The sequence below is a fragment of the Equus przewalskii genome, chromosome 21 (genome assembly GCF_037783145.1).
Source record: "Equus przewalskii isolate Varuska chromosome 21, EquPr2, whole genome shotgun sequence".
Lineage (NCBI taxonomy): Eukaryota > Metazoa > Chordata > Mammalia > Perissodactyla > Equidae > Equus > Equus przewalskii.
The window spans coordinates 35,799,502-35,823,942 of record NC_091851.1 but is presented as its reverse complement, the minus strand read 5'-3'; the positions used below and the strand labels follow the sequence as shown (position 1 = coordinate 35,823,942).

Genomic DNA, 24,441 nt, shown 5'->3' with positions numbered 1-24,441 from the left:
GGCCCGTCCTGACCTCGAGGCGATTCTTGGAAGGCGACTTAGGTCGTGGCTCAAGTGGGAAAGCAAGCCTGTGGCCGGGTGTGTAAAGGGACCAGGGTGTGTGTGCCGGTCCTGCTTCTGGCTGGCCCACGCTCTCTGCCTTTCTTCTCGTGGGACAAGGAGATGGGTGGCAAAGTCCTGGTCCCATGGTTAATTTGCCTGCTTTCTTGTTTTGTGAGGAAGATTGGCCCTGAGCTGACGTATGTTGCCAGTCTTCCTTTATTTTATGTGGGATGCCACCACAGCGTGGTTTGAGGAGTGGTGCTAGGTCCATGCCTGGGATCTGAACCTGTGAACCCTGGGCTGCGGAGTGGAGTGTGTGAATTCAACCGCTACGCCACCGGGCCAGCTCCAATTTGCCTGCTTTGTGTCGGTTTCCTGTGCAGGAAGGTCAGCTCCATGAGAGGGGCCTTTCAGCTCTGCATCCAGAGGTCGGGAAGAGCGCCTGGTAAGGGGTGAACCCTGGCTTAACCCGGTGGAATGGATGGAGCACAGGGGCTCTGAAACTTGGCAGGGCTTTCCCAGGTGTCCCCGACTCCAACCACTGTGACCACCACTGGCCTGCTTTTGGCAGTGATGGCTCAGTGGGGGCGAGACTTCCTGGGATGGGGCCAGAACGAGGTTGCCCCGTTCCCAGAATAGTCTTCCTCAGCCTTCACACCAGCACCATGAGGCCCAGGGAGAAAGGGCTGGGGGGGCCCTTGGGAGAAACTGACTGGAAACAAGCTCCTTAGGCTAATGGGCTATTGGCAGAGAAGTCTCCAGAACTGACGTCTGATCTTTAAGATCTTTCCATAATCCCTCCACCAAGTTCAGTAAGGCACTCTCCCACGTGTCATCTACATGTCTGACAGCTGCCTGTAGGTTATTGTTTTTATTAATATCTTACATAGTCTCTCAAAGTTTCTCTTTGCAGCCAAAAGCATCCCAACCTATATAGCATATAATAAATAGTGTTAGTAGTAGTTTCGTTATGTCACATGGGCTCGATTTCTACTCAGGAAATGAGATAATATATTTCTTATTTTTTCCCCCATTTTTACACAAAAGTGGCATGTACCACATGCTGTTCTGCAACTGTGCTTTTTCACTTTGTGATATGTTTAGATCTTTCCAAACTAATATATAAGGAACATTCTTGTTCTTTTTTATGGCTGCATAGTATTCCATTGCCTGGCCATATCATTTAAACAGTCCACTACTGATGGGTATCTGGGTTGTTTTCATTCTTTGCTATTACAAATAATGTTGTAGAAAATAACTCTGTACAGAATCTTCATAGCTATGTAAATATATCTGTAAATGAATTCTCAGAAGTGGCACTGCTGAGTCAAACTTACAAATTGGATAAATATTGTCAATCTTCCCTCCTTAGAAGTCATGCCAATTTCAGCTTCCACCAGCAATGCACGAAGGGTCCCACATCTCCACCAATACTGTGAGTCATGGAACTTTCAGATTTTTGTCAATCTGATGTGGAAAATGTTATCTCAATTATGAGTGAGATTGAGCATCTTTTTATAAGTTTAAGAACCAGTTGTATTTTTAAAAGAAATATAAAATGTCTGTTCATGGCCTTTGACCACTTTTTATTTGGTGGTTGGCTTGCTACTGGTTTCTAAGAGCTCTTTATATATTAAGGGGATTAACTCTTGCTCTTATCTGTGATTTGAATTTCAATTTGACTGTTGTCTCGGCTTATGTTTTTTTTTTTTTTAGGAAGATTAGCCCTGAGCCAATCCTCCTCTTTTTGCTGAGGAAGACTGGCCCTGAGCTAACATCTGTGTCCATCTTTCTCTACTTTATATGTGGGACGCCTGCCACAGCATGGCTTGATGTGCAGTGCATAGGTCCACACCTGCGAACGTGCAAACTTAACGAGTGTGCCACCAGGCCAGCCCCTCTGCTTATGTTTTTTTAATAAGTTTTTTTTTAAGGTGGTCAAATTTATCAATGTTTTTCTTTGGACAATATCTTACTCAATTTGTGTCTGTTGTGCCTGGGACCCTGCCAATGCATTTTAGATGCTTGATTAATATCTGATGAAAAAATGCCCTGCTCCAGTTTTTGGTAACACGAATGATTGATTTCCTGAGTAGAAATCGAGCCCATGTGACATGACGAAACTACCACTACCGCTACTTATTATGTGCTACAGAAGTTAGGATGCTTTTGGCTGCAAATAACTAAGGAAGAAGCAACTCAAAACATTGAAACCATAAGGACATTTGTTAACTCACACAGTATATGTAAGCTGACTGTCTTTCCGGAGCAATTATCCTTTTGAGAATTAAGCAACGCTTCAACAGGGGGAATCTTTGTTGAATTTCTCCCTGCACAGCTTCTACTGTAAGCATGTGGATTACTGCCTACGAATGAAACTAAATCCGAGGAAACAGAGTCCGCAGATGGAGAGAAAGAGACTTAATTCAAAATTCTAAAGACATAACTTGAATTCTGCATTTGGGGGGAGCGTAGGGGTAGGTCAGAGGTCACACATTCCAGAACCTTTTAGTCAAGTGAGTGAAAGAATTCTGTTTTTGAATTTAAGCCACTTTGATTGTGTTTCTGTCATTTGCAACTGAAGAAAATCCCACTGGTGGCTCTCTGACTTCTAAATCCCTTGGACAGGCAAATATCTTCAGCCGCAGGGTAACCTGAGGGCATCCTTGGGTCTCCGTCCTTCTGCTGGGCTGGTCAGGAAGCTCTGGAACCGCGCTCAGACTTCTGGGAAGCCAAGGGCTTTTGTTCGCAAGTGCTGAACAGTCCAGTTACTCTCCTTCTGAGAATGTTCTAGACAGCAGCAAGACACTGCTAGGGGAACAGTGAGGGCCAGCAACTTGGGACCACTGAATCTTAGCCACCCATCATCCCTCCCACCCCAATCCATCACCTAACACTCATTAAGTGCCATCTCTGTGCCACACTCTGTTATGGGCACTGAGCATACAGAATGAGAAAGACACTGTCCTTGCCCAGCGTCAGCTCTGAGTCGTCTAGAATTCAGGCTAAAACTCTTACCTTACAGATTGTGGATTGCAAGCTTCTGTCAGAACCAGCCTTCAACATTTAGTCATCAGAAAAGAAAGGCAGTTAACCACCTACATAGTTCATTTCAGGATTAAGGGGGAGGTCTGCCGATTTCACCGCAAACCTCTTCCTGTGTGGAGGGCTGGAAGTCTCCTATCAGGCCTCTAATAGAAGCCTATTAAAAGAAAAATTACTTTTCACAAGTAGTTTACTCTTTGTTCTACTCGTAACAGAGTTTTCCCTGACAGCAGGTTTCGAAGGCGGTAGGGAGAGAAGGATGCATAGAACATGATTACAAATGGGTGCCTGAGTGGCAGGGGTGCTAACCAATGGGGAGACAGGGAGGGCCCAGGGGTCAGTTCACATCGTTGGCTTCCCAGGGTGGCTCTATTCCAGCCTCTGTCTCCACTCTAGCCAGAAGCCAATTCATCCAGTAAAACTCCTCTACTCATTCTAGAAGAAATCTAAGCTGGCAGACAACAGTGAGGCTGACCCAGCTTTTTAAGGCAGCTTAGAGATTCTTGTCCATTGAACCATCCATCCATCTAACCATTACACCATTCTCACATCCACGTATCCGCCGTCATGGCATTACTATCAACCATCCATTGATTCCATCCATCTGCCCATCCAAACATCCACCTACTCACTTATCCACTCATGCACCCACCTAACCGTCCATCTGTCTTTCCATAAAGCCATGCAACCATCCACTCATCCAAACAACCATCCATCCATTCATCTCACCACACAACCATTCGCTCATCATTCCAGTCACCCATCCGCTCAGCCATCCACTCATAATCTATATAACCACCCATCCGGTCATCCCAACATAATTATCCATTCACCCTCCAATCAGCCAGCCAGACATTCACCTTTCAACTGCTCTACCATCCGGTCACCTAACCAATCATCCATCCACCCACCCAACTATTTAACCATCCATGCATCCCTTTGTCCAACTGTCCATTCACCAATCTGACTGTGATTCCAATTATCCTTCTATCCTTCCTTCCATCTCATCTAGAAATGGGATTCCAATTTGTGTCAGCATCCACGCTGTGGACCGATTCCAAGCACATCACTCTGTGTTGATGCTGGGGATACAGAGATGAAACCAACAGTCCCTGCCCCATGGAGCTCAGAGCCTAGTGGGGGAGTCTGTCTCACCCTTGGTGATGGCTTTCTATCCATCAGAGATTCTAGCTCTGAGACACCAAGTCATCTCCCATCTCCACTGACGTGGATACAGCCAATTGGTAACCCTGGATTTCACCAATGTGGATAGAAGGAGGAGCCTATGCTTATGTTTAGCATCCAATCAGATGGATCCAGGCCCTGCTTGGAACTCTGTGGGCAGCAACGGTACTCAGGATGTCCTTGGAACTTCTCCAGATGTCTCCTCTTGCCCCCCTACACAGGATCCTTGGCTCACCCACTGGAAAATAAAGTCTTATGATTGGAATGGAAGTCGGTTGTATTTTCCAGCCCAAACCCCATTTTCCCCAGTTCTTTTGGTAATAGCCCACTGATATGTCCTTTGGGGGACCAGCTCTCCCCAACTTTCTGTTCATGAGGGATCAAACCCTAACTCCAGCTCCATGGGTAGCCTGTGACTCAGGTTTGGCCAATGAGACACAATCCTGGGGTTTTTGTCAGAACTTTGTGCAGAAAGTGCTCTCTTTCTGCCGGTGTGGTTTTGCTGATTCTTGGAGCCATCTTTGCCACATGGGGAAGAGCCTGTCTGAGAAGTAAGACCATGCAGGAGAAAGCCATTTGATCACCTGGATCCAGCTATGCCTGAAGACAGACATCATGCAAAGTTCCTAGAGACACTTTTTTTTTTTGCCTTAAGCCAGTTTGAGTTGGAGTTTATTCTTTTACAATTGAAAAGTTTCTGGAAAAGATCAACACATTTGGATGCCTCAAGAGTGGTAACAAAGTAGCAACACCCTATCCCATTCCAAAATGTAAACGTGGTTTTATTTAATGCCTTCTTCCGTCACAAAGTACCACCTCCTCCCCAGCGAGGGTCCCCTCTTCCTAGAAAACAAGATGGCAGCATAAGGCACGTGCACTGTCCACATGACGTCAGGTTAGGTCCTTAGAAACAAAAATGAGCAATAGTTTTCCCGACAGCCCCAAAGTGCCTCCCTCACTAATGTTCAAAGCATGATTGTCCCCCAAAGCACAACTTGGAGCAGAGAGTGCTTAAATGAGAACTGTGCACCACCCCACATGCCAGTTTAAGAAACCAAACCAAACCAACGACTAAGAAAACCAACGACACAGATACGAGAGCATAATACGGAACAATGAGATTAGTCCATAAATTAAAATGACAAAAAAAAAAAAAAAGAGCCTGTCCCCTTCTCATCAGCAGCCCTCCCCCAAATCAGCAATTCCTTGCTTTTGTTCTGTGAGTCTGGTCGAAGGGTCTGGAGTCTGAGCCAGCCCTTTTCCCCAAAGGTAAACATCCCAAAGCCACTGTTGGCTGCTCTGTTTCTCAGGACCCGCATTTGGACTGCAAGGACTTCTGAGATGGTCACCGGACACGTCCTCTCGGCTGGAGGGACCCTGCCCGGTGTCCAGCATCCGGCGGGGAGGCGGGGGGTGCGCGGGGCCTGGGTGGGTGGGACGCCCCCGTGGCAGCAGCTGGCGACGCCTCGGCTCCCGCTATAGATACTCCAGCTCCAGCGCGTGCCGCAGCGCCTCCAGGTCGGCGTGGCAGGATATCCGCCAGAACGGCATGTTGTGCTGGAACACAGAACACCAGCCACACGGTTAGGGCCCCGCTCCGTGCCACCCGCAGCCCCTGGATCCCGCGCCCCTGCTTAGGGCCACAGGAGAGGTCCACCCAGGTCAGCGTAGCATGTGGCCGTTTCCCAAACCAGGGGGCACAGAACGTCACTGGCAGACCCCTAGGTGGCCAGAACCTACCAGACTGACCACACCGTTTCTACTCCCTCTGAGCCTACTGCCCGGCACGGCGACTGTCCCACCCTCTCCCCTCCACTGCGACCAGCGTGGTCTTCGGTGATGGGCTGACGTGGGATTAGATCACGCAGCGAGGAGGCGATCTCTTTTCAAAACCGTGTTCTCCATCCTGCTCCTTCAAGAAGACAGTCCCAGCCGGGTGCTGGCGTGTCTCGAACGCCTCCCTCACGCTCACTGAGCTCCATTCGGCCCAGACAGAGTTTTCACCTTTCCCTTTTCTTCTTGCTCTGTGTTGTCATGCTATCAAGTTTTCAATTTTCAATCTGAGCGAGCTGACTGAAAGGAAAACATGAAGTAGATACTCGTACGAAAGTCGAGACTGGTGTAAGAGGCGGTATGTCGATGGTGGCAAGAAATCACTCACGTGCAGAGAGAAATTTGTGAAACATTTCTATAGCCTGAGGCTTAAAAGCAGGAGGTGCCCGGTCCGGAGCGCTGCTCGCCCCTCAGGAGCTGGGTGACTCAGGCAACTTCCTTTGCTGCTTGTCTGTAACCCGGGGCCGTCCTTGCTGTACACGGTCGCTGTGGCTCTTCACGATGCCTCGATAAATATTAGCTGCCATTACGATGATGTCGATGTCCACAAGGACACAGCCATATAAATAGAGGACAAAGTCGGGGAGGATGCGGGGCAAACTGGGTATGCATACAGAGGGATGAATTTGGGGGATTTTTAAGTAGTTTAAAAAATAATAAGATTACATCATGAACACTTAAAAAAATCATTAAGGGGGCCAGCCCGGTGGCGCAGTGGTTAAGTGCACATGTTTCGCTTTGCTGGCCTCGGGTTTGCTGGTTCGGATGCCGGGTGTGGACATGGCACCGCTTGGCAAGCCATGCTGTGGCAGGCGTTCCGCATAAAAAGTAGAGGAAGACGGGCATGGATGTGAGCTCAGGGCCAGTCTTCCTCAGCAAAAAAGAGGAGGATTGGCAGTGGATGTTAACTCAGGGCTAATTTTCCTCAAAAAAAAAAAAAAATCATTCCAGGTGCAAATAAAATGCCACAGGAGCCAACAAGAGAAAGCAGCCTCTTTTTTGGCGGCAGAGAATGGGGTGGGGCCAGGACAGGTGTCCCAGAGGAGCAGGGGGGTGTGAGAACGGAGCCTTGAAGGGTGAAGGTTTCACGGCTGGCAGGGAGCTGAAGGGGAGAGTGTCCCTGGGAGGGTGTCCCTGGGTGAGCCACGAGGACGTGCAGGGACGCGGGGTTGGGGGTGACTGGGAATGCAGTCATGCAGAATGATTCTGGCGTGGTGTTTGCGCGTGTGTGTGGGGGCATGTGCATGTGTGCGCACATGCGTGTGTGTGTCTGTAGGGTGGGGAGGGGAGAAAGGCCGGTTAAGTTCCCGTGGGTCGTGACGCAGAGTGCGGATTTCACTGTGTAAGCCTGTGACGCCCGACCTTTGAAATAATAATCTTCTAAATGTCCCGGTGCTGAGCTGGGCATGTTAGGGTTACTATCTCATCGAATCAGCAAAACAAGCAAAACCCAGAAATGAAAACAAAAACATCTTTTTCGAGTGGGGGATGAGAGAGAGAAGAGAGAATCGATTTCACCAAAGTTGACGACTGGCGAGCCCACCACGGTCATCACACAGCCACTCCCACGTATCATGCGCCCATCAGGGCTGCGTCCTGTGCTGAGCACCTCGCAGGCAGTGACGATCCATTTCACCTGGTCAGCAGCCCTCGGAGAGGGGGCACGGTCTGCCTTATTTTGCAGATGAGGAGACTGAGGCACAGGGAGGTCACGTCCGGCTCCAGAGGAGAAACTTGACTACACTTATTATCACTGGAAAATTTAACCACTGGCCGCAGTCGTTGCCTGCCCAGTGGCCACCCTCCCTTCGTCCTTGCTTCCAGAACCTCGAACATGGTGGCACTGTGCCCAGATGTAGGGGATGAGTGATGGTTGTTTAAGTGAGCTAGCACAACCCCAGCCCTGTCTGCCAGGGATTTATCCTGTATCCTTCCTGACTTGTAACCTGTTGAAGCCAAAGAGGAAGGTGGCTGGGGGCTTCTGGGGAAGGTTTTCCACCATGATTAGAGGGCAGCACCTGAGGAGAACTCCTTCATCCTTCCTTTCCCTTCCTATTTGGATGCTGTCATATTAGTAAGTGATACCTGGAGCTCTGGCAGCCCTTTTGAGATCAGGAGGCAAAGAAACCACAAAGTAAAAAGCCAAAGATGGTTACAAAGGTAAAGCAAAATGATGGAAAGGGATGCTTGGTGAATTTTTGACCCAGCGAAACACCCTAGGGTACACTGAGGCTACTGAGCCTCCTCAAGACAGTCATTGGCCTTAAATTATTTGCTGAGTGAACAGATGGTGCTTGATGAACAGAGGGAGGTCCAGAGTTCTTGAGGTACTTCTGCTGCTCCGTAAGGTTTTATGCCCACGAGGTGGAAACTACACGGGGGTCCCTTTGGTTCCCGGAGCACGTCACCCTTTCCTCCCTCTGCGGCTCTGCACTTATTCTCAGCCAACTCTTTCCATCACGGTCCATCTTCACCTTTCCCCATCCTCGTCCCCAGAGCCTGGGAATACGTGACCTTACACGACAAAAGGGATTCTGCAGACGTGATCAAATAAAGGATCTCGAGATGGGGAGATCAGCCAGAGGGGCGGGACTTCGTCTGACGTCCACTGCTGGGTCCCCAAAGGGGCCTTCTGCGTGGGTGGCCCAGACTCATGGGGCTCTCACTGGAGTCGCAGATAACACACATGTATAAGAAATGAACAAGACAATGTCACCTCGTGGTAAGTGCCATGAAGGAAAGGGATCCCGTGTGTGTGTGTCGGGGGGGTAGACAGCAGTGGCAGAGAGGGTGTCTGCTTTTGGCAGCCGGCTCAGGGAAGGCTCCTCTGGGGGGCGATATGTAAGCGGGCAGAGGATGAGAAGCAGGGAGCCGTGCAAAGCTGTGGGGGAGCAGTTGAGGCAGAAGACACAGCAAGTGCAAAGGCCCTGAGGGGGGTTCAAACGTGGAGCGTCACGTTCACTGCTGCAGCGCGTGGCTCCTGGCACAAAGGTGCTCAAGAAATATTCATGGAAGGAATGAAAAGACGAAGGGGGGGAGCAAGAGAGGGAAGGTGGGTTTCTCAAGCAAAGTCATCCACAAACACATCTTTTCTCTTTTTTGTTTTCACAGACCGGGGACCACCAGCTTTGGTCAGAACCAGCCTTCGACACTTAGAATGTTCTCTTTTGCTCAAGGGAAGCAGAATACGATCCATCAGGGGCAACAGATGCCACCCCTTCAACAACTTCCCGTGGCCCAGCTCCCCCAGCTCTCCTCACCGCGGCCGAGCCTCCCCTTCTCGGCAAAGACGGATCCGGGTGCTGCCTGGCCAATCCCGTCCCCCTTTAAAGAGTGTAATTCATTTTTCCAGGAGGAAATGAGCGAAGGTGGAGGAGGTCTCTGCTGCCTCCAGCCGGGCCGACGGCTCCGGAGTGCGGTGGATTTATCACTTGTGGAGCGTTGGAGACAAACGACCCGCTAAAATGGAGATATTAGCAACGCTGTCAGCCGAGACAAAGCCCCTCGTCTTGGCGCCATATTTCACGCCGCTCAGGGTCTGGCGGCCGGGGTTAATGACGCCCATCCATCAGGCGCGAGAGCTGCTGGCACACAGAATTTCTCACTAATGGGCTGGGGCTGCTGCCTCACACGCTGGCACAGGTTTTTAGGGGAGCTTGGTGTGTGTGTGCGCCCTAATCCTCTTTGGTGGACTTCCCTCTCATCTGACCAGCTCGGGGGTGCAGACTGGCAGTGTTTGAAATTCCTAAGCCCACCACCTTCCTGCCAGGTGTTTGGAGCAAAACAGCCATCAGGTTGCATGTACCAGCTGTGTGACCTTAGGTGAATTAATTAACCTCTCTGAGTCGCAAATCCATCCTCTATAAAATGAAGAGCAACGATACCCACTTTGCAGGGGGGTTTTGAGCATTAAATAAAACAATGACGTCAGTAATAAAGAGCAGTGGTTAAGGGCATGGGGTCAGCCCGGGCACCCCTAGGTGCCAGTCACAGCCCGGCTACATGCTAGGTGTGACAGACTGCCACCTGCCCCCCACATCCGTTCCCCGCTTCTCTCTCAGAGGAAGCTCCTTTTTTTTTTCAGCTAGGCACATGGCAGCTGAGAATAAAGGCTGCATCTCCCACCTACCTTTGTGGCACAGTGTGACCATGGGATTAAAATCTAGCTAATAGGATGTGAGCACCAATAGGCTGTGAGGAGCAATAGGATGTCCGCTTGTATCAGCTGTGCCCTTAAAGGGAAGAGGGGTCTTGCTCCCTGCCCTGCCTGGTGGCAGGAGTGTGGTCACGGGGTGGCGGGGAGCCCTCTGGGACCTTGTGGAAAGAGCAGTCCTGGGCCTGGCAGAGCCACAAGCTGGAAGGAGCCCGGGTCCCTGGTGCCGGCACAGCCATCCTGGCAGCTGATGGATGTTTCACGCGAGAGAAGAAGACATCTCTCTATTGTTTAAGTCCGGCATCCAAGGCAACCCGAGCCCCACTTGGCAGAACCCGGGGCAGCACCAGCCCTGCTGAGACCCTCGGACCCAGCCCTGCCAGAGACCAGCCCACCCACACCCCACACCCTCAGCTCCTGGGGGCGCGGAGCAAGCGAGATCTGGGTGAGTTTTCACGTTGGGTGTGAATTAGCATTCGTCCTTTCTTTCTTGCCGGCTCCACAGCAGAGAGACCCTCCTCCGGATGTCCAAGGGTCGGGCTACCCCTCGCCGCCCCCCAGGCTGGGGAGTGACAGCAAGAGAGCTCAGGCTCTGCTCCCTCTGCACGGCACCCCTGCTGGGCCTGTGGGCACGTTCTCAGCGGCTGTGACAGACGCAGAGAGGCAGCTCAGAGAGCGGGTGACCTCTGCTGAAGCCCACGTGGCCCCCAACGGCACAGCCAGCAGGACTTAGAGTAAAATGTGCTGCCCTGGCTGCACGTGTCTGTGGGAGCAGGGCTGGCCACAGGGGGAGGTGAGGGAGGTGCCTGGGACACGGAAATTAAGGCGGCGGGAGGGTGACCCCAGACCAGCCGTTGTCAAAGGAGGAGAAGCCTGCACTCTAGGGGGTCACTGTGGAAATTTCTAGAGCTGTGATTTTCGACTGTCACAATGATCCGGGGGCACTGCAGGTGGGGCAGGTGTCCTGTCTCACCCCACACACCTTCGACCTGGGTGGCTTTTGAACGTGCGGCCAGATATTCAAGGAAGTAGAAAGCCGTTCATAATAACCTGAGCCCGGACCCCTGACCGCATGGTACATGTCACGTATAAATTTAGAGTTTCTTTTGCATGCATTTAATAAAACCTTAATTTCCAGGGGAGCCTCTGCTGTGCAAATCAAGGGGAGTCTGTATTTTGCTTCCCCCAGAACCCTGTCGGGAGCTGCTTCAGTGGGGGAGGAATCACGCAACAGCCGTGGCCCCTGCCCTGGTTCATGGAGGGTCGAGACCCCAAGCCTGTGTCCCTCTGTGTGCGCCAGGTCCCATCCCCAGCGACGGCACGACTGGGCGCGAGCACTGGGGTTCTGTGCCCACACACTTACACACGGAGGCCCCTGCTGTTCTGATCATAAACGACTTTCCCTTTATTTCTCTTTGACGAGAAACTGATCTTTGGGGCCTTCTGGTTATCAGCAGCTTATATTATCCATTAGTATTTCATTTCAGGATCATAAAGGGGTCATTTCAGAACGTTTGCTACGCTGCCCTGATAAACCGTCTCCAGTTGGTGAGGAGGCGGGTGCGTGGTGGCCACTGCTCCGTGGCCGTCCCCGTCATCCTCCAGGGAGAATGACAGGGCACAGCCTGAGCTGGGGCCCCCACCCAACGCTGACAGGAGCAAAGCTTCATTGTGGTCACTGTCCCAGGCTCAGGGCAGAGTTTTCCGCCAGATCTGAACTTGGAAGTGGGGGAGGGGCTCGGGAGGCCCCCTTGGGCCCCAGAATTGGGTTCAGGTCACCTCAGACACCTGCCTGGCATGGTGTGTCTGGAGCCCCTGCAATTCCTGCGATGTTTCAGGTGATTTACGCCGCGGTTTGGGCCATGTCCTTGTGTATCACCTCTGCGACTATGATTTCCTTAGTACTTTTTCCTCTAAGGTCAATTCATTGTTGAAGTTAGAGAAATATGCTTTAAGAAGTGCTCAGATGAAAGCTGATGTCCCCTCGAGGCCTGGCACCTCCCTGGCCTCGCCTCACCAGCCACGCTGGCGCCCTGGGAACTTGCTGGTTCCTCTCTGGGAATGTCCTCCTTCTGACAGCCCCCTGGCTCACTCCCCCTTGTCCTCCCAGCTTGGCTCAGATGTCACCTTGCAGCGCGGCCCGCCTTGACCACTACCTACACTTGTGACGTGCCCCGGCTGCAGAGTCCCCTCTGGTCCAGTTCCCTGCTTTATTTTTCTCCAAAGCTCTGGTCACCGCCCAACACGCATGTTGCATGTATGTGTTTATTGCTTGTCCGGGCTGTGAGCTGAGCAGGGGGCGAGGGGCGTGTCTGTCCGGCTCACTGCAGGGTCCCCAGGGCCTGCAACAGTGGCTGGCACACAGGAGGCAGCTTACACTCCAGCTGGAGAATCCGGGATTAGTAGACCAATCACACAGTGATTCTCTCATGACAAGAGGGGACAATGGCCTGAAGAAAGGGTGTGGACAGCTTGGGGGGAGTCCCAGGCAGGCCTGATCTAGCAGGCAGGGGCAGTGGGAGCTGGTCAGGGAGTGTTCCCACCGGAAGCGTTGTGGAAGGAGGGGTCTGGAAGAGCCGGGGAAAGGGGAGGAGACTTCCAGGCAGATGGAACAGCATCTGCACAGCCGTCTAAGCTGCCCTCTCCGGAGACCCTCTCTCAGGACCTCCCTCGTCTTGTGGGCTTCATCTGTTGAGACCCTAAACATTTCTGCATCTCCTTGGAATCTGTTGCCAGGGAGGGAAGGGGGAAACCAGGTCCCCCAAATTAAGCTCTGTGACATTAACAATCCACTTCCCAGGCCTCTGGGTGGGGGGTGGCAGGCGCTCTGGGATGCTGCTGACAGGTCCAGGCCTGGGGCTTTGGCAGCTGTTTCTTTTCCAAGAACAGAGCTGCGGCCACCAGAACCCCCTGCCCCTCTCCTCGTGGGCCCGAGATCACAAATGCAGGATTTTCTTTTTCATTAGCTTAATGCTGTCTTTATTAACTGGGAAGGGTTCCTGGAACATACGATCAGTGAGCATTAAATAAAACACACATGCACGTGTGCCGCCCCCCGCCGCTCGGCCTGCCCCAACAGAGTGTCTCTGCTCCCCAGCACTTGTCCCAGAAACAATCCAGGGCCACCAGGGGCAGTGGCCAAAGGCACCCCGGAGGGGGATTTGCAGGAGGAAATTACTCAGGATGCTTCTGCGATTTGCAAATGGGAACGGACCAGCGAGCAAAGAGCCTGGAAAGGAGGGGACCCAGCCAGCGACGGGGAGGTGGAGGAAACCGGTGTAAACAGCCCTGAAAACCACGAGGCGGCTCAAGAGAGGCGCAAACAGCAGCATGAGAGACGGGAGGAGTACCTTTTTCGCTCCCTGCTCCTCTTCCACGCCGTCGCCGATCACGATGTAGACGGCCTTCCGGCCGAACCTCTGCATTATCCTCTCGAAGCAGCTCTCCTTGCCTGCACGCGCGCGAGAAGGAGAGAGAGAAAGGAGCTGGGTGAGGACCCGGGGCCGCGGAGGACGGCAACCCTGGGTAAGCGCTCACTCGCTGTGCGCAGCCGTCCTCCTAAGGGCCGGCTGTCAATCACTCCATCCTTAAGTGGTCCACCAGGTGCGCCCTGTCACCATCCCCACAGGATGGACGACGGCGCCGAGCGGGGGGCGGGGAGTTCAGTGGCTCGCCCCGGGTGACACAGCAGAAGGGGCAGCACAGGGCTGGAGGCAGGCTGTGGGGTCTACGCAGCTGTCTGGCGGGAGCGCCGGGCCGCTTCACAGGTGAGCACACAGGCTGAGAGGTGAAGCGGTCTGCCCAGGGTCCCAGAGTGCGGAGGCGGAGGCGCCGGGACGCACGTTTCCACAGAGGGACAGCCCGGTGACAGAGCTGGCCCTCGCGGCGGCTCCCCTGTACGTTCTTTCCTTGTCACCTGTCGATGACCACCTCTGGGCACTTTCCTTCCCAGGTGTGTGAGCAGCAACATAAATGCAGACACTTAGTTCATGCTGATCATATCAGCACGTTTAGTGACCATAATAATGATGAAAATGGCAGTAATAATAATAACAACAGTGGCAGTCACTCACTGAGTTTACTGCGTGCTAAGTGCTTCCCCTACGTTGGGATTTGTCAGCCTCGGCACTGCTGACATTCCGGCTGGATCCTTCTTTGCTGCGGGCTGCCCTGCGCACTGTGGGATGCTGAGTAGTGTCCTTGCTCTCATCTCCCTGAGGCCAGCAGCAACTCCTCCCGTTGTGAAAATGAAGCGTCCCCAGATGTTGCCAAATGTCCCCTGAGAGGCAAATTGCCCCCCCACCCACATTGGGAACCACCGACTTCCATTCATTCATTCAACTCTCACAGCAATCCTGTGAATTAATATAATCCCCATTTCAGAGATGGGGAAACTGAGGCTCAGGGTTGGTGAAGCGCCTTGAAGCTGAGTGGAGGAGGAGGAGGGGAGGCAGGGGAGTTGTAATAATAATAAGACAGCTCCTATCTGTGCGCACTTGTGCTCTGCTGGGACCTGCTAAATGTTTTGCCTGCACTGCTTCACTTTATCACGTGCTTAGAGGTATTGTGATCATCCCATTACAGAGCAGGAAGCTGAGGCAGAGAGAGGGGAAGCTATTTCCAGGGGCACCCAGCTGACAAGCCAGAGCCGGGATTCGAACCCAGGCTGACTGCCTGCACTTGAGCTCTGAAGGGCTCGGTTCCACGGCTCTGGATAGGAACCAGCTCTGTGCCTGCTTCCTCCTCCATGGAGCAGAGGCTGGGTCAGAGCAGCGGGTTGGAACCATGGGCTGAGTTAGGGAACTACATACCCTTGCCCTTTGCCACCCCCCTCACAGGATGGGGCCTACTCCCCACCCCACTGATACTGGGTTGGCCGTGTGACTCGCTTTGACCAATGGAATGTTGGGGACCTGCCATGAGAAATGAGCGTGGGTGGTCTGTCTTGGCCTCCTTCCCTGCTGCCATCTGTCATGAGAAGAATGGGCCCCTGGCTGGCTGCTGGCCCCAGACTGAGGATACGAGAAGCAGCCAGAGCCTGGAGTCTAGCCCAGCAGAGCCACAGTTCACTCGTCGAACGACGAGTGAGAAATGGAAACTGGTGGCTGTAAGCCACTGAGTGTTGGGATGTTTGTTACGCAGCATTATCAGAGCAGAAACTTGACTATTGAAAAAATTATGATTTTTTAAGTGAAGACAGGGAGCTGGAGGCCAAGTTTCCATCCTAGCTCAACTCCGACTACTCTTAGTTCTTTGATCTTCAGGCTCCTGAAGTGAGAGACAAGGGTCGCTTTCCACGCCCATGATGGCGTATGATTCTTCTAACATGGAAACAGAATCAACGGGCGAGATGAACATTTTAAACGTGTCTGTGTTAGAGACTCCTTTCTTGTGAATTCTACAGAGAAAAGATTGTGTTGTCAAATGCAACTTTGCTTTGAAAAGTTTTATGGTAGGACTTAACGGACCTTTGCTCCTGTTCATTGGGAGTTTTCCAAACTTATCTGACCACTGACTGAATACTTTGTTCATGAATTGTCTCTAGAGAAATGCCATCCTGGACAAGTGTTTCTTTTTTTTTTTTTAATCTTATTATTATTATTTTTTTTGAGATAGATTAGCCTTGAAGTAACATCTGCCACCAATCCTCCTCTTTTTGCTGAGGAAGACTGGCCCTGAGCTAACATCCATGCCCATCTTCCTCTACTTTATATGTGGGACGCCTGCCACAGAATGGCTTGACAAGCGGTGTGTAGGTCCACACCCAGGATCCGACCTCATGGACCCCAGGCCACCAAAAGTATGAACTTAACCACTGTGCCACTGGGCCGGCCCCTGGACCACTGTTTCTTAAACGTTCCGGAACTATCTTCACAATTGTGACCAAATCCGAGAACCGTTGTTATTTAATTTCTCTTAAAATCAACTCACACTTTTATATTTACTTAAATAAATTCATTTAAATAGAGAATAGAATCACTAAATTAAAAAGAAAACCTATCACCTCACAACCAATAGGATGGCTTTTATCAAAAAAAGAAAGAAAATAACAAGCGTTGGTGAGGATGTGGAGAAATGGGAACCCCTGTGCACGGTTGGTTGGAATGCAAATTGGTGCAGCTGCTGTGGAAAACAGTATGGTAGTCCCCTGAAAAATTAAAAATAGAATTACCATATGACCCAGCAATTCCACCTCTGGGTATGTACCCCAAAGAACTGAAAGCAGGGTCTTGAAAAGACATTTGCACACCCATGCTCATAGCAGCATATTCACAATAAGCCAAAAGGTGGAAGCAACCCAAGTGCCCATCGACAGATGAACGGACAAACAAAATGTGATGTATACATATAATGAAATATCATTTGGCCTTGAAAAGGAAGGGCATTCTGACACAGGCTACAATGTGGACGAATCTTGAGGACATCATGCTGAGTGAAATAAGCCCATCACAAAAAGACACATACCGCATGATTCCACTCACATGAGGTCCCCAGAGCAGCCAAACTCATAGAGACAGAAAGTAGAAGGGTGGCTGCCAGGGGCTGGGGGAGGGGGAGTGGGGAGTTGTTGTTTAATGGGTTCAAGAGTTTCAGTTTTGCAAGATGGAAAGGGTTCTGGAGATGGAGGTGCGGATGGTTGCACAACAAGGTGAATGTAGTTAACACCACTGAGCTGTACGCTTAAAAATGGTTAAGATGCTAAATTTTATGTTATATGTATTTTACCACAATTAAAAAGAAAAGAGTTATCAAAAAAAGATTCTAAATAAGCCTGCAAAGGCACATAACTAGAGGTATTCAGGAAGAAAATAAAAAGACTCATAAGGTCCTGTAGAATTTCTAATGGCCATGTGGGGCCTCAATTTCTATGATTTTACACAATGGAATACTACTCAGCCGTAAGAAAGGATGAAATCTGGCTGTTTCTGACAACACGGATGGACCATGAGGGTGTTAGGCTAAGTGAAATAAGTCAGAGGGAGAAAGTCAAATACCGTATGACCTCACTCCTAAGTAGAAGATAAAAACAACGACAATCACATAGAGACAGAGATTGGATTGGGGGTTACCAGAGGGGAAGGGGGGAGAGAGGAGGGCAGAAGGGGTGATTAGGAATGTGTGTGATGATGGATGGTAATTAGTCTTTGGGTGGTGAACATGATGTAATCTACACAGGAATCAAAATATAATGATGTACACCTGAAATTTATATCATGTTATAAACCAATGTTACTGCAATAAAAAAATAAAAAAATCTAAAAACATTTGAATATAATGTTCAGATCTAGAAATTCAGTAAAAGCAAAAACTGCTCTAAGAAAATGCTTCTAAAGTACTACAAATTGGGTTTTTGCTCCACTAAAAAAAAGGGTAAAAATTTCTAATTAAAACATCTTAACTAACTAGATTTATTTTGCATTATTATACATTTTTAGGTGATATAAGAATAAAAAAATCAGTCCTCTTCCCCCTCTTAAAGAAACCAGTATTACCTGGCCTGATGATGAACGTGGCTGTTAATTTCTGGTTATTGGACCCTCTTAGCTGACGAAAGCTCTGAGCCTGAGGCTCCTTCTCTTTGGTAATAAGGGAGATCAGCAAGTATTAGAGAAGTGTGAAAGCAGGCTAGCACCAAACTGAGACTCTTGCCTTGAAAGAGAATTTTAAAAACAGTAATTTTCTCTCTGTGTGGCTCAAGGTTAGATCGAAGGTTATCTGATGACTTGTACCACCTAAATTAAAATCACCTCCTACCATGCTGTGCTGGAAACTGTTTTCCTCTTCTTCTTTTTTTGAAAGATTTTATTTTTCCTTTTTCTCCCAAAGCCCCCCGGTACATAGCTGTGTATTTTTAGTTGTGGGTCCCTTGTAGTTGTGGCATGTGGGATGCCGCCTCAGCGTGGCTTAATAAGCAGTGCCATGTCCGCGCCCAGGATTCGAACTGGCGAAACCCTGGGCTGCCAAAGCAGAGTGCGCAAACTTACTCGGCCATGGGGCCGGCCCCTTCTTCTTCTTTAGTAACAGAATGCCATGAGTTTAACTGGTACTCACAGTCACTCAGCTGTGGACTACATTTCCCAGCTTCCCTTGCAACTAGTTGTGGCCACATGACTAAGATGGTCCAATAGGAGGTGAGTTTTGGTCACACATGAGACTAAAACCTAGAGGATGGTGGAAAAATAAAACGGGAAGGACCTGGGTTCCTGGGTGAGTGTGAGGTCAGGGACACCCCATCAGCCTGGATCACTCACCTCTGGTCTGCGGACACGGGAGGGAGAAATAAGCTTTGACCTTGCTGTACACTTGTATTTGGGGTGTGTTTGTTAGAGCAGCTTTGCGGATATCCTAACACACACACACTCGGGGAAACTGTCCTACAGGCAGAGGTCGAAGCAGTGGGTTGTGGGGGTTGTTTTGGGATCCGAGTCACGCCCGTGGGCAAGTGCTTTAACTTCCCAGCCCCGGGACGGAGAGCTGACCTCGCGCTCCCTCCCTGCACCCCCGAGATCTGCGCCCCCCCTACCTGTCTTGGTTGCACTGTAGATGTTCTCAATAGGAAACACGGAGCCCAGTCCATACAGCAGGACTTTGGCCAGGGCAGGAATTAGTTGAGTGGTGGTGACCAGCACGTTGACACAGTTGGGCCTGAGGACAAAGGAGAGTGGGGATCAGAACTCCAAGGTACCTGCAGCAAGAGCCTGGAGTCGGCAGGAGTGCTGGTGCGGTTTGCAGCTCTGGCTGAGGCATCTTCAGGCGAGGGTAGGGCCCAAGGATTCTCCAGCTGTTTTTCTCTTTTAAGCCTGAAGCTGCCTGACACGTTGAAATGTAATATGGGTGTAATACCTTTATTATTTAAAAAGCAAACGTTTTTGCAGCACTATTCACAACAGCCAAGACATGGAAACAATCCAAGTGCCCACTGACTGAGGATTGGATAAAGATGTTGTGGTAACATCTACCTAATGGAATACTACTCAGCCATAAAAAAGACAAAATCATCCCATTTGCAACAACATGGAAGGACCTGGAGGGAATTATGCTAAATGAAATAAGCCAGACTGAGAAAGACAGACACCATATGATTTCACTCATATGTGGAATATGAACAAACACACGGACAAAGAAAACAGTTCAGTGGTTACCAGGGGGAGGGGGTGGGGAGTGGGCACAGGCGGTGAATGGGAGCACTTATGTGGTGACAGTCAAGAAATAAGGTACAAGTGAAATCTCACAATGATGTAAGCTATTATGAACTCAACAACAACAAAAAAGCAACTGTTTATTGTAAGGACCATACACTTAAATAGCTGCAGGGGCCTTGGGTAACGGAAATGAGTGCTATGGAATAAGTGGAGGACAACAAGGAGAGGTGGGGACTGGGGGAAACTAGAGAGCACATGCCAGTTCTGATTCTTTTTTTTTTTTTGAGGAAGATTAGCCTTGAGCTAACATCTGCCACCAATCCTCCTCTTTTTTGCTGAGGAAGATTGGCCCTAAGCTAACATCCATGCCCATCTTCCTCTATTTTATATGTGGGACGCCTGCTACAGCACAGCTTGATAAGTGGTGCGTGGGTCCGTGCCCTGGATCTGAACCAGCGAACCCCGGGCTGCTGAAGCAGAGTGTGCGAACTTAACCACTGCACCACTGGGTCAGCCCCCAGTTCTGATATTTTGGGAGAACCTAGAAACCTGGAGCTATGGATTAATTTTCTCAGCCTTTGGGACAAAATGTTTGCCAATTAAAACACATCAGTAGCAAAGATTCAGTTCAGGGGCTGCCACTTTGTAACCATGCATGTGCTGGATCACAAGATTTTTTGATGCTGGTGCAGAGAAGCCATTTGCTCTCTGGCCCGGATGATCCTGTCTAAGAGCAAGAGGCAATTTGTTGGGAGGCCTAGAACGAAGCTGGACCCTCCTTACCTCACTAGGGACCCACCAGATGATCTGTGGCGTCCTATAAAATGGTTTTCCGAGGGTGATGTTGTGACTGGCAGGTGCTGTGGGCAAGAGTGGATGCGACACGGTGGACCTACGCACGAAGGTCTCCCGCTCAGCTGGACCCTGATAAACCTCTGCAGCTGTTTGCTCAGCTATGGTGCAAGGTGTCCACGGCCTTGCACACCTCAGCTCTGTCAAATCTCTGGAAAGTGTGCAAGCGAGAATCTGGAGTGCCCAATTCTCTCAAGTGTGGAAACGCAGGAGACACCACCCTCGAAAGGGACAAAGTTCAGCGGCACCAAAGAAAATGAGGCTTCCCGCTTACCTGGAATTGATGAGGTTGAGTGCCTTCAAGGAGTGGGTCAGCCAGAGGTCGGTCAGGGCTTCCAGCTCAGCTCGCAGCTGTAGCCAGGTCTCTCTTTTGGGGGCCCCTATCAAGCCTATGGACAAAGGAAACAAAAACGTGGTCGCTACCATCGTAGAAAGGCCTGGGCGGGCAGCAGTAAGGGGAGGGGGGGTCCAGCTACGGTAACTTGAGGTTTCATATCAGATGACACTATCCATTTTTCTCTTTAGGAATTCATAAAAATAAAAATCTAAAAAATTCTCTTATTAGAGAAGAATTAAGTAATAAGAACCTTGATTTTAGCTGAGTGTCTGTTTGCCAGGCTAAAAGGCTACTTCCTCAGTCTTCATCACGGCTAGGTGTGGTCATGTGACTAAAGTTTTGGCCATGGAGAAGTGGAAGTGTCGTGTGTAACTTCTAGGAACGGTCCTTAAAGAGGTCTATACTTATTTGCTTCCTTCCTTCTTCCTGCTGGTTGGAATATTATGGCTGGAGCTTGAGCAGCCTCTTTGGACCACGAGGTAGAAGCCATGGACGGAACATGGTGGAGCAACAAGATGGAAGGAGCCTGGGCTCTCAACACTGTGAAGGGCTTTGCCAGCTCTGGATTTCCTGCAGATCATGTATGTGAGAAAGCCATAAATTTCTATTTGGTTTCAGGCATTGTTATTTTTTGTCTTTTTGTTGTTTATTTATGCAGATGAATATAACCCTAACTGATTCACTCCCTCTGCTGGTATTGGTTTGGTCACCCCTCAGCACTAGGCCCCTGGTTATCATCATGTGGAAGTAAGTTCAAAGATCCCTTCCTGAGAGATGTCCTCTGTGATCTGCTCTTCAGAGAAGCCCTCAGCCCCAGGGCTCTCTCTGCTGCATCCCTCTTTTCTATTTCCTTCGTAGGCCTTATCCTCTCTGAAATGACAGAATCCAGAACTTAAAGTTATTTGTGCACTGGTTTATGTCTGTCTCCTTCACGTATTGAATCCCAACTCCTTGAGGGCGGGGACCTTGTTCCTCGTGTCCACTGCTGTATCTGCACAGTAGGTCATTGGTGATGGACACGCGCATTCACGAGTGGATCGCCCTGCCGCTGCATGTCCCGTCTCCTCCACAGACTCAGAGCAGGTGGCCTCCGGTTCTCCTTTCTCTCGGCACCTTCCCCACGGCGCCTTAGCTGGGGCCCTTAATCACAACACACACTCACGAGGGCCCTTCGCACGCGTGCTGCCGGTGTAGACAGCGGGTCAACCGCCCCTCCTTTCCCCCTGTAGGAAGTGTGCCTCAGGCTCCTGTCGGCTCGCTCCTTGCCCTCAGTGTCCTCCTCCAGGCTGGGTCCCACTGTCCCCAGACCACAACGGCAACACTTAGGAGGCGCTTACTGTGCGGCAGACACTGTTCCAAGCGCCTTCTCAAATTAATTCACATCATCCTGTGAGATGGGCACCAGCATTATCCCCATTTTACATTTGAGGAAACTGAGGCACAGAGAGGTCAAGAAACTTACTCGGGGTTACACAGGACTTGGCAGAGGGAGGTGTGAAATCAGCCAAAGGCCTCTGAACCCAACCACTGCCTCCCAGGTGTTGACTTAAGTGTTTTTTTCTCTTCATCCTGTATCCTACCCACGGCTCTCTTCCAAGCAAGCTTCCAAAACCCTTGGAATCCTGGGGGCTGTGGTGACCCCCAGGCTGGAGGCGCGGTCCTCCGCAGGCTAGTTCTGTGAGGCACAAACAGCTGGGGGAGTGGAGGGGGCAGGAGCGTGCAGAAGGAGGAGCGGGAGGGGGCCGCCAGCCGGCATCCTGCCAGCTTCGGGTCCTGCCTGCTCACACAGCGGGGAATTTCAGGAAAGCAACCCAGCCCGACAGAAGCCCTGGGCATTTCCCAGGGCTTCACCTGGACAGGGAGCAGAGGGCCCCGTCGGCTGACTCCACCCTGTCTCCCGGACCCCAAGCACACTCGCTCCCCTCCTCTCTCTGCGGAGGGGTGATGAACAAGCAGAGCTGACCCCGAAGCTCTCTGCTTCACTCCTGCAGTCCACAGACTCGGATGGGAGAGGCCATGGAGCGTGGGCAGAGGGAGCGGAGCGCTGCCTAGGGCGCCACCGTGGTTCTGCTGCCTGGGCTGTGTGACACTGGGCAGACTACTTAACCTCTCTGATCTCCGTTTCCACCTTCATACAACACGGACGATAAAAGCACTTACCTTATAGGGATGTTCTGAAGGGCAAATAAGCTATTAGATGCAAAGCCCTCATAAGAGAGCACGGCACAGAGGAAGCGCTCAGTAAACACTGGCCTCGCCAGGACCGTGTTAGGACCATAGCCAAGGACAAGAGAGAAAATCCCTCCCGAAGAGCTGATGGTCTATCCCGGGAAAGCTGAAGACACAGGAGAACCCGCGAGATGGCCACGCAACACTGGGGGGAACTAGTGATGAACGCACCGTTCACGGGTGCCGGCTGCAGCCCAGGCCCGGGGTCGCCCTTCCTGCGTGTTAGCTGCGACCTCTCGTTGCCCCGGGGCAGCAGACCTGTTCCATCCTCATCTCACAGACTTAGACTGAGGCCCTGAGAGACGGCCGGAAAGTGGCAGCACTGGGACGGGAAGTGGGTTCTGTTCTGGCTGAGACGCTGAATTCTTCCTGGGACTCGACTGTTCCCGGGGGTGGTGGGGGAACCCTGGAAGCTTCTGGGGCCGAGCGGCACACGGCAGATACTGTGAGCCGCCCACTCAAACCTTGTCCCTTTATGGGCCAGTGGCTGGGTCCAGACATTGTCACAATCGAACGCCGCACCCCTCCCCCCCCCCACGTGCCTTTCGGGGAGAAGCAGTGTCCCCTCCTGCTGAGAACTGCTGGCCTAGAGAATTCCAGAAACAGGTCTAGGGCCAGCCCCACCACCTGCCCCCTCCAGACTCCCATTTAGTGCAGGAACCCAGGCTTTCCTGCTCCTGAAGCGGCGGCTCTCACCTCGGCTGCACGCGGGGGTCAGCCAGGGCGCCCCGTGGATCCTGACGCCCAGGCTGCCAGGCGACCCCGAGCCCCCTGCCCCCCCCCCCCCCACTCACCGCCGACGTTGTTCCTGTAAGTGTTGTACATTTCCTTCACCCGCCGGTAGCGGAAGGCCAGCTTCCTCATCCAGTCCACGCCGCCGTGGACGCCGGAGCCCAGGCACAGGTTGGCTCCCGGGGCCGAGCTGTGGAAGCCGTCCGCGGAGAAGTTGTACGTGCTGGGCAAGGGGACGGGGCAGGGGAGGGAGAAGAGAGAGTGTTAATGTCGGGAGGTGGGGGTCTCTCAGACCACGGGCCCTGCGGGAGCCAGGGGTGGGGCGTGGGGCGTCCAGGAACCCCCGGCATGGGCGAGGTGCTGTGAGCACGTGCGTTCGGGGAGGACCAGAGCTTTACACGCTTCCCAAAGCACGGTGGCATCTTTTGCTCTTGCCTCATCAGCATCCGCTTTTCTCTCTTTTGGCATCAAACAGCATCTCTGTGTTTTGGGAGGGACAGATCCCTGCCCCCTGCGTGCAGTGGCCAAGCTAAGAGTCTCTCTCTCTCCCTTTAGAATTTGAAGCTGGAAGGGAATTCCAAAAAGTGGTTGGAATTGGTTCCTCCTGACAGAAGATTCCAGAAGAAAACGTCAGTTAGTTCTCGCTACTTTGATCCCCACACCTGCCCTGATTCATGTCCCTTCTAAGGCCTGGCTGCTGACCCCTCTCTTCCCATTCTGTAGGCATCTCTGTATCTTTCCACGGAAATTCTCGATCTTGATTTTCTTGTTTGTTAAGTTAGGCAGAGTCGATTGTCAGTGCTGTGCGACATAACCCTGCACCCCGACTGAAGCGTGCTGGGCTATGAAGTTCTACATGCGGCCGGGGGGACAGGTCAGAATGTCCCACA

General features: G+C 51.4%; 1 protein-coding gene across 2 annotated transcripts in view; it reads right to left on the bottom strand.

Annotated features, from left to right (window-relative positions):
* Positions 1–5,028: 5,028 nt before the first annotated feature.
* EYA2 (EYA transcriptional coactivator and phosphatase 2) overlaps positions 5,029–24,441 on the bottom strand; it is a 251,928-nt gene continuing 232,515 nt past the window's right edge. For both annotated transcript variants that reach the window (XM_070589359.1, XM_070589358.1), the window contains exons 12-16: positions 23,614–23,774; positions 20,528–20,642; positions 18,783–18,904; positions 13,609–13,709; positions 5,029–5,829 (exon numbers count right to left, since the gene is read on the bottom strand). In XM_070589359.1, the coding sequence (XP_070445460.1) occupies positions 5,749–5,829; positions 13,609–13,709; positions 18,783–18,904; positions 20,528–20,642; positions 23,614–23,774 (580 nt within the window). In that variant the 3' untranslated portion in view covers positions 5,029–5,748. The remainder of the gene's footprint in view (positions 5,830–13,608; positions 13,710–18,782; positions 18,905–20,527; positions 20,643–23,613; positions 23,775–24,441) is intronic.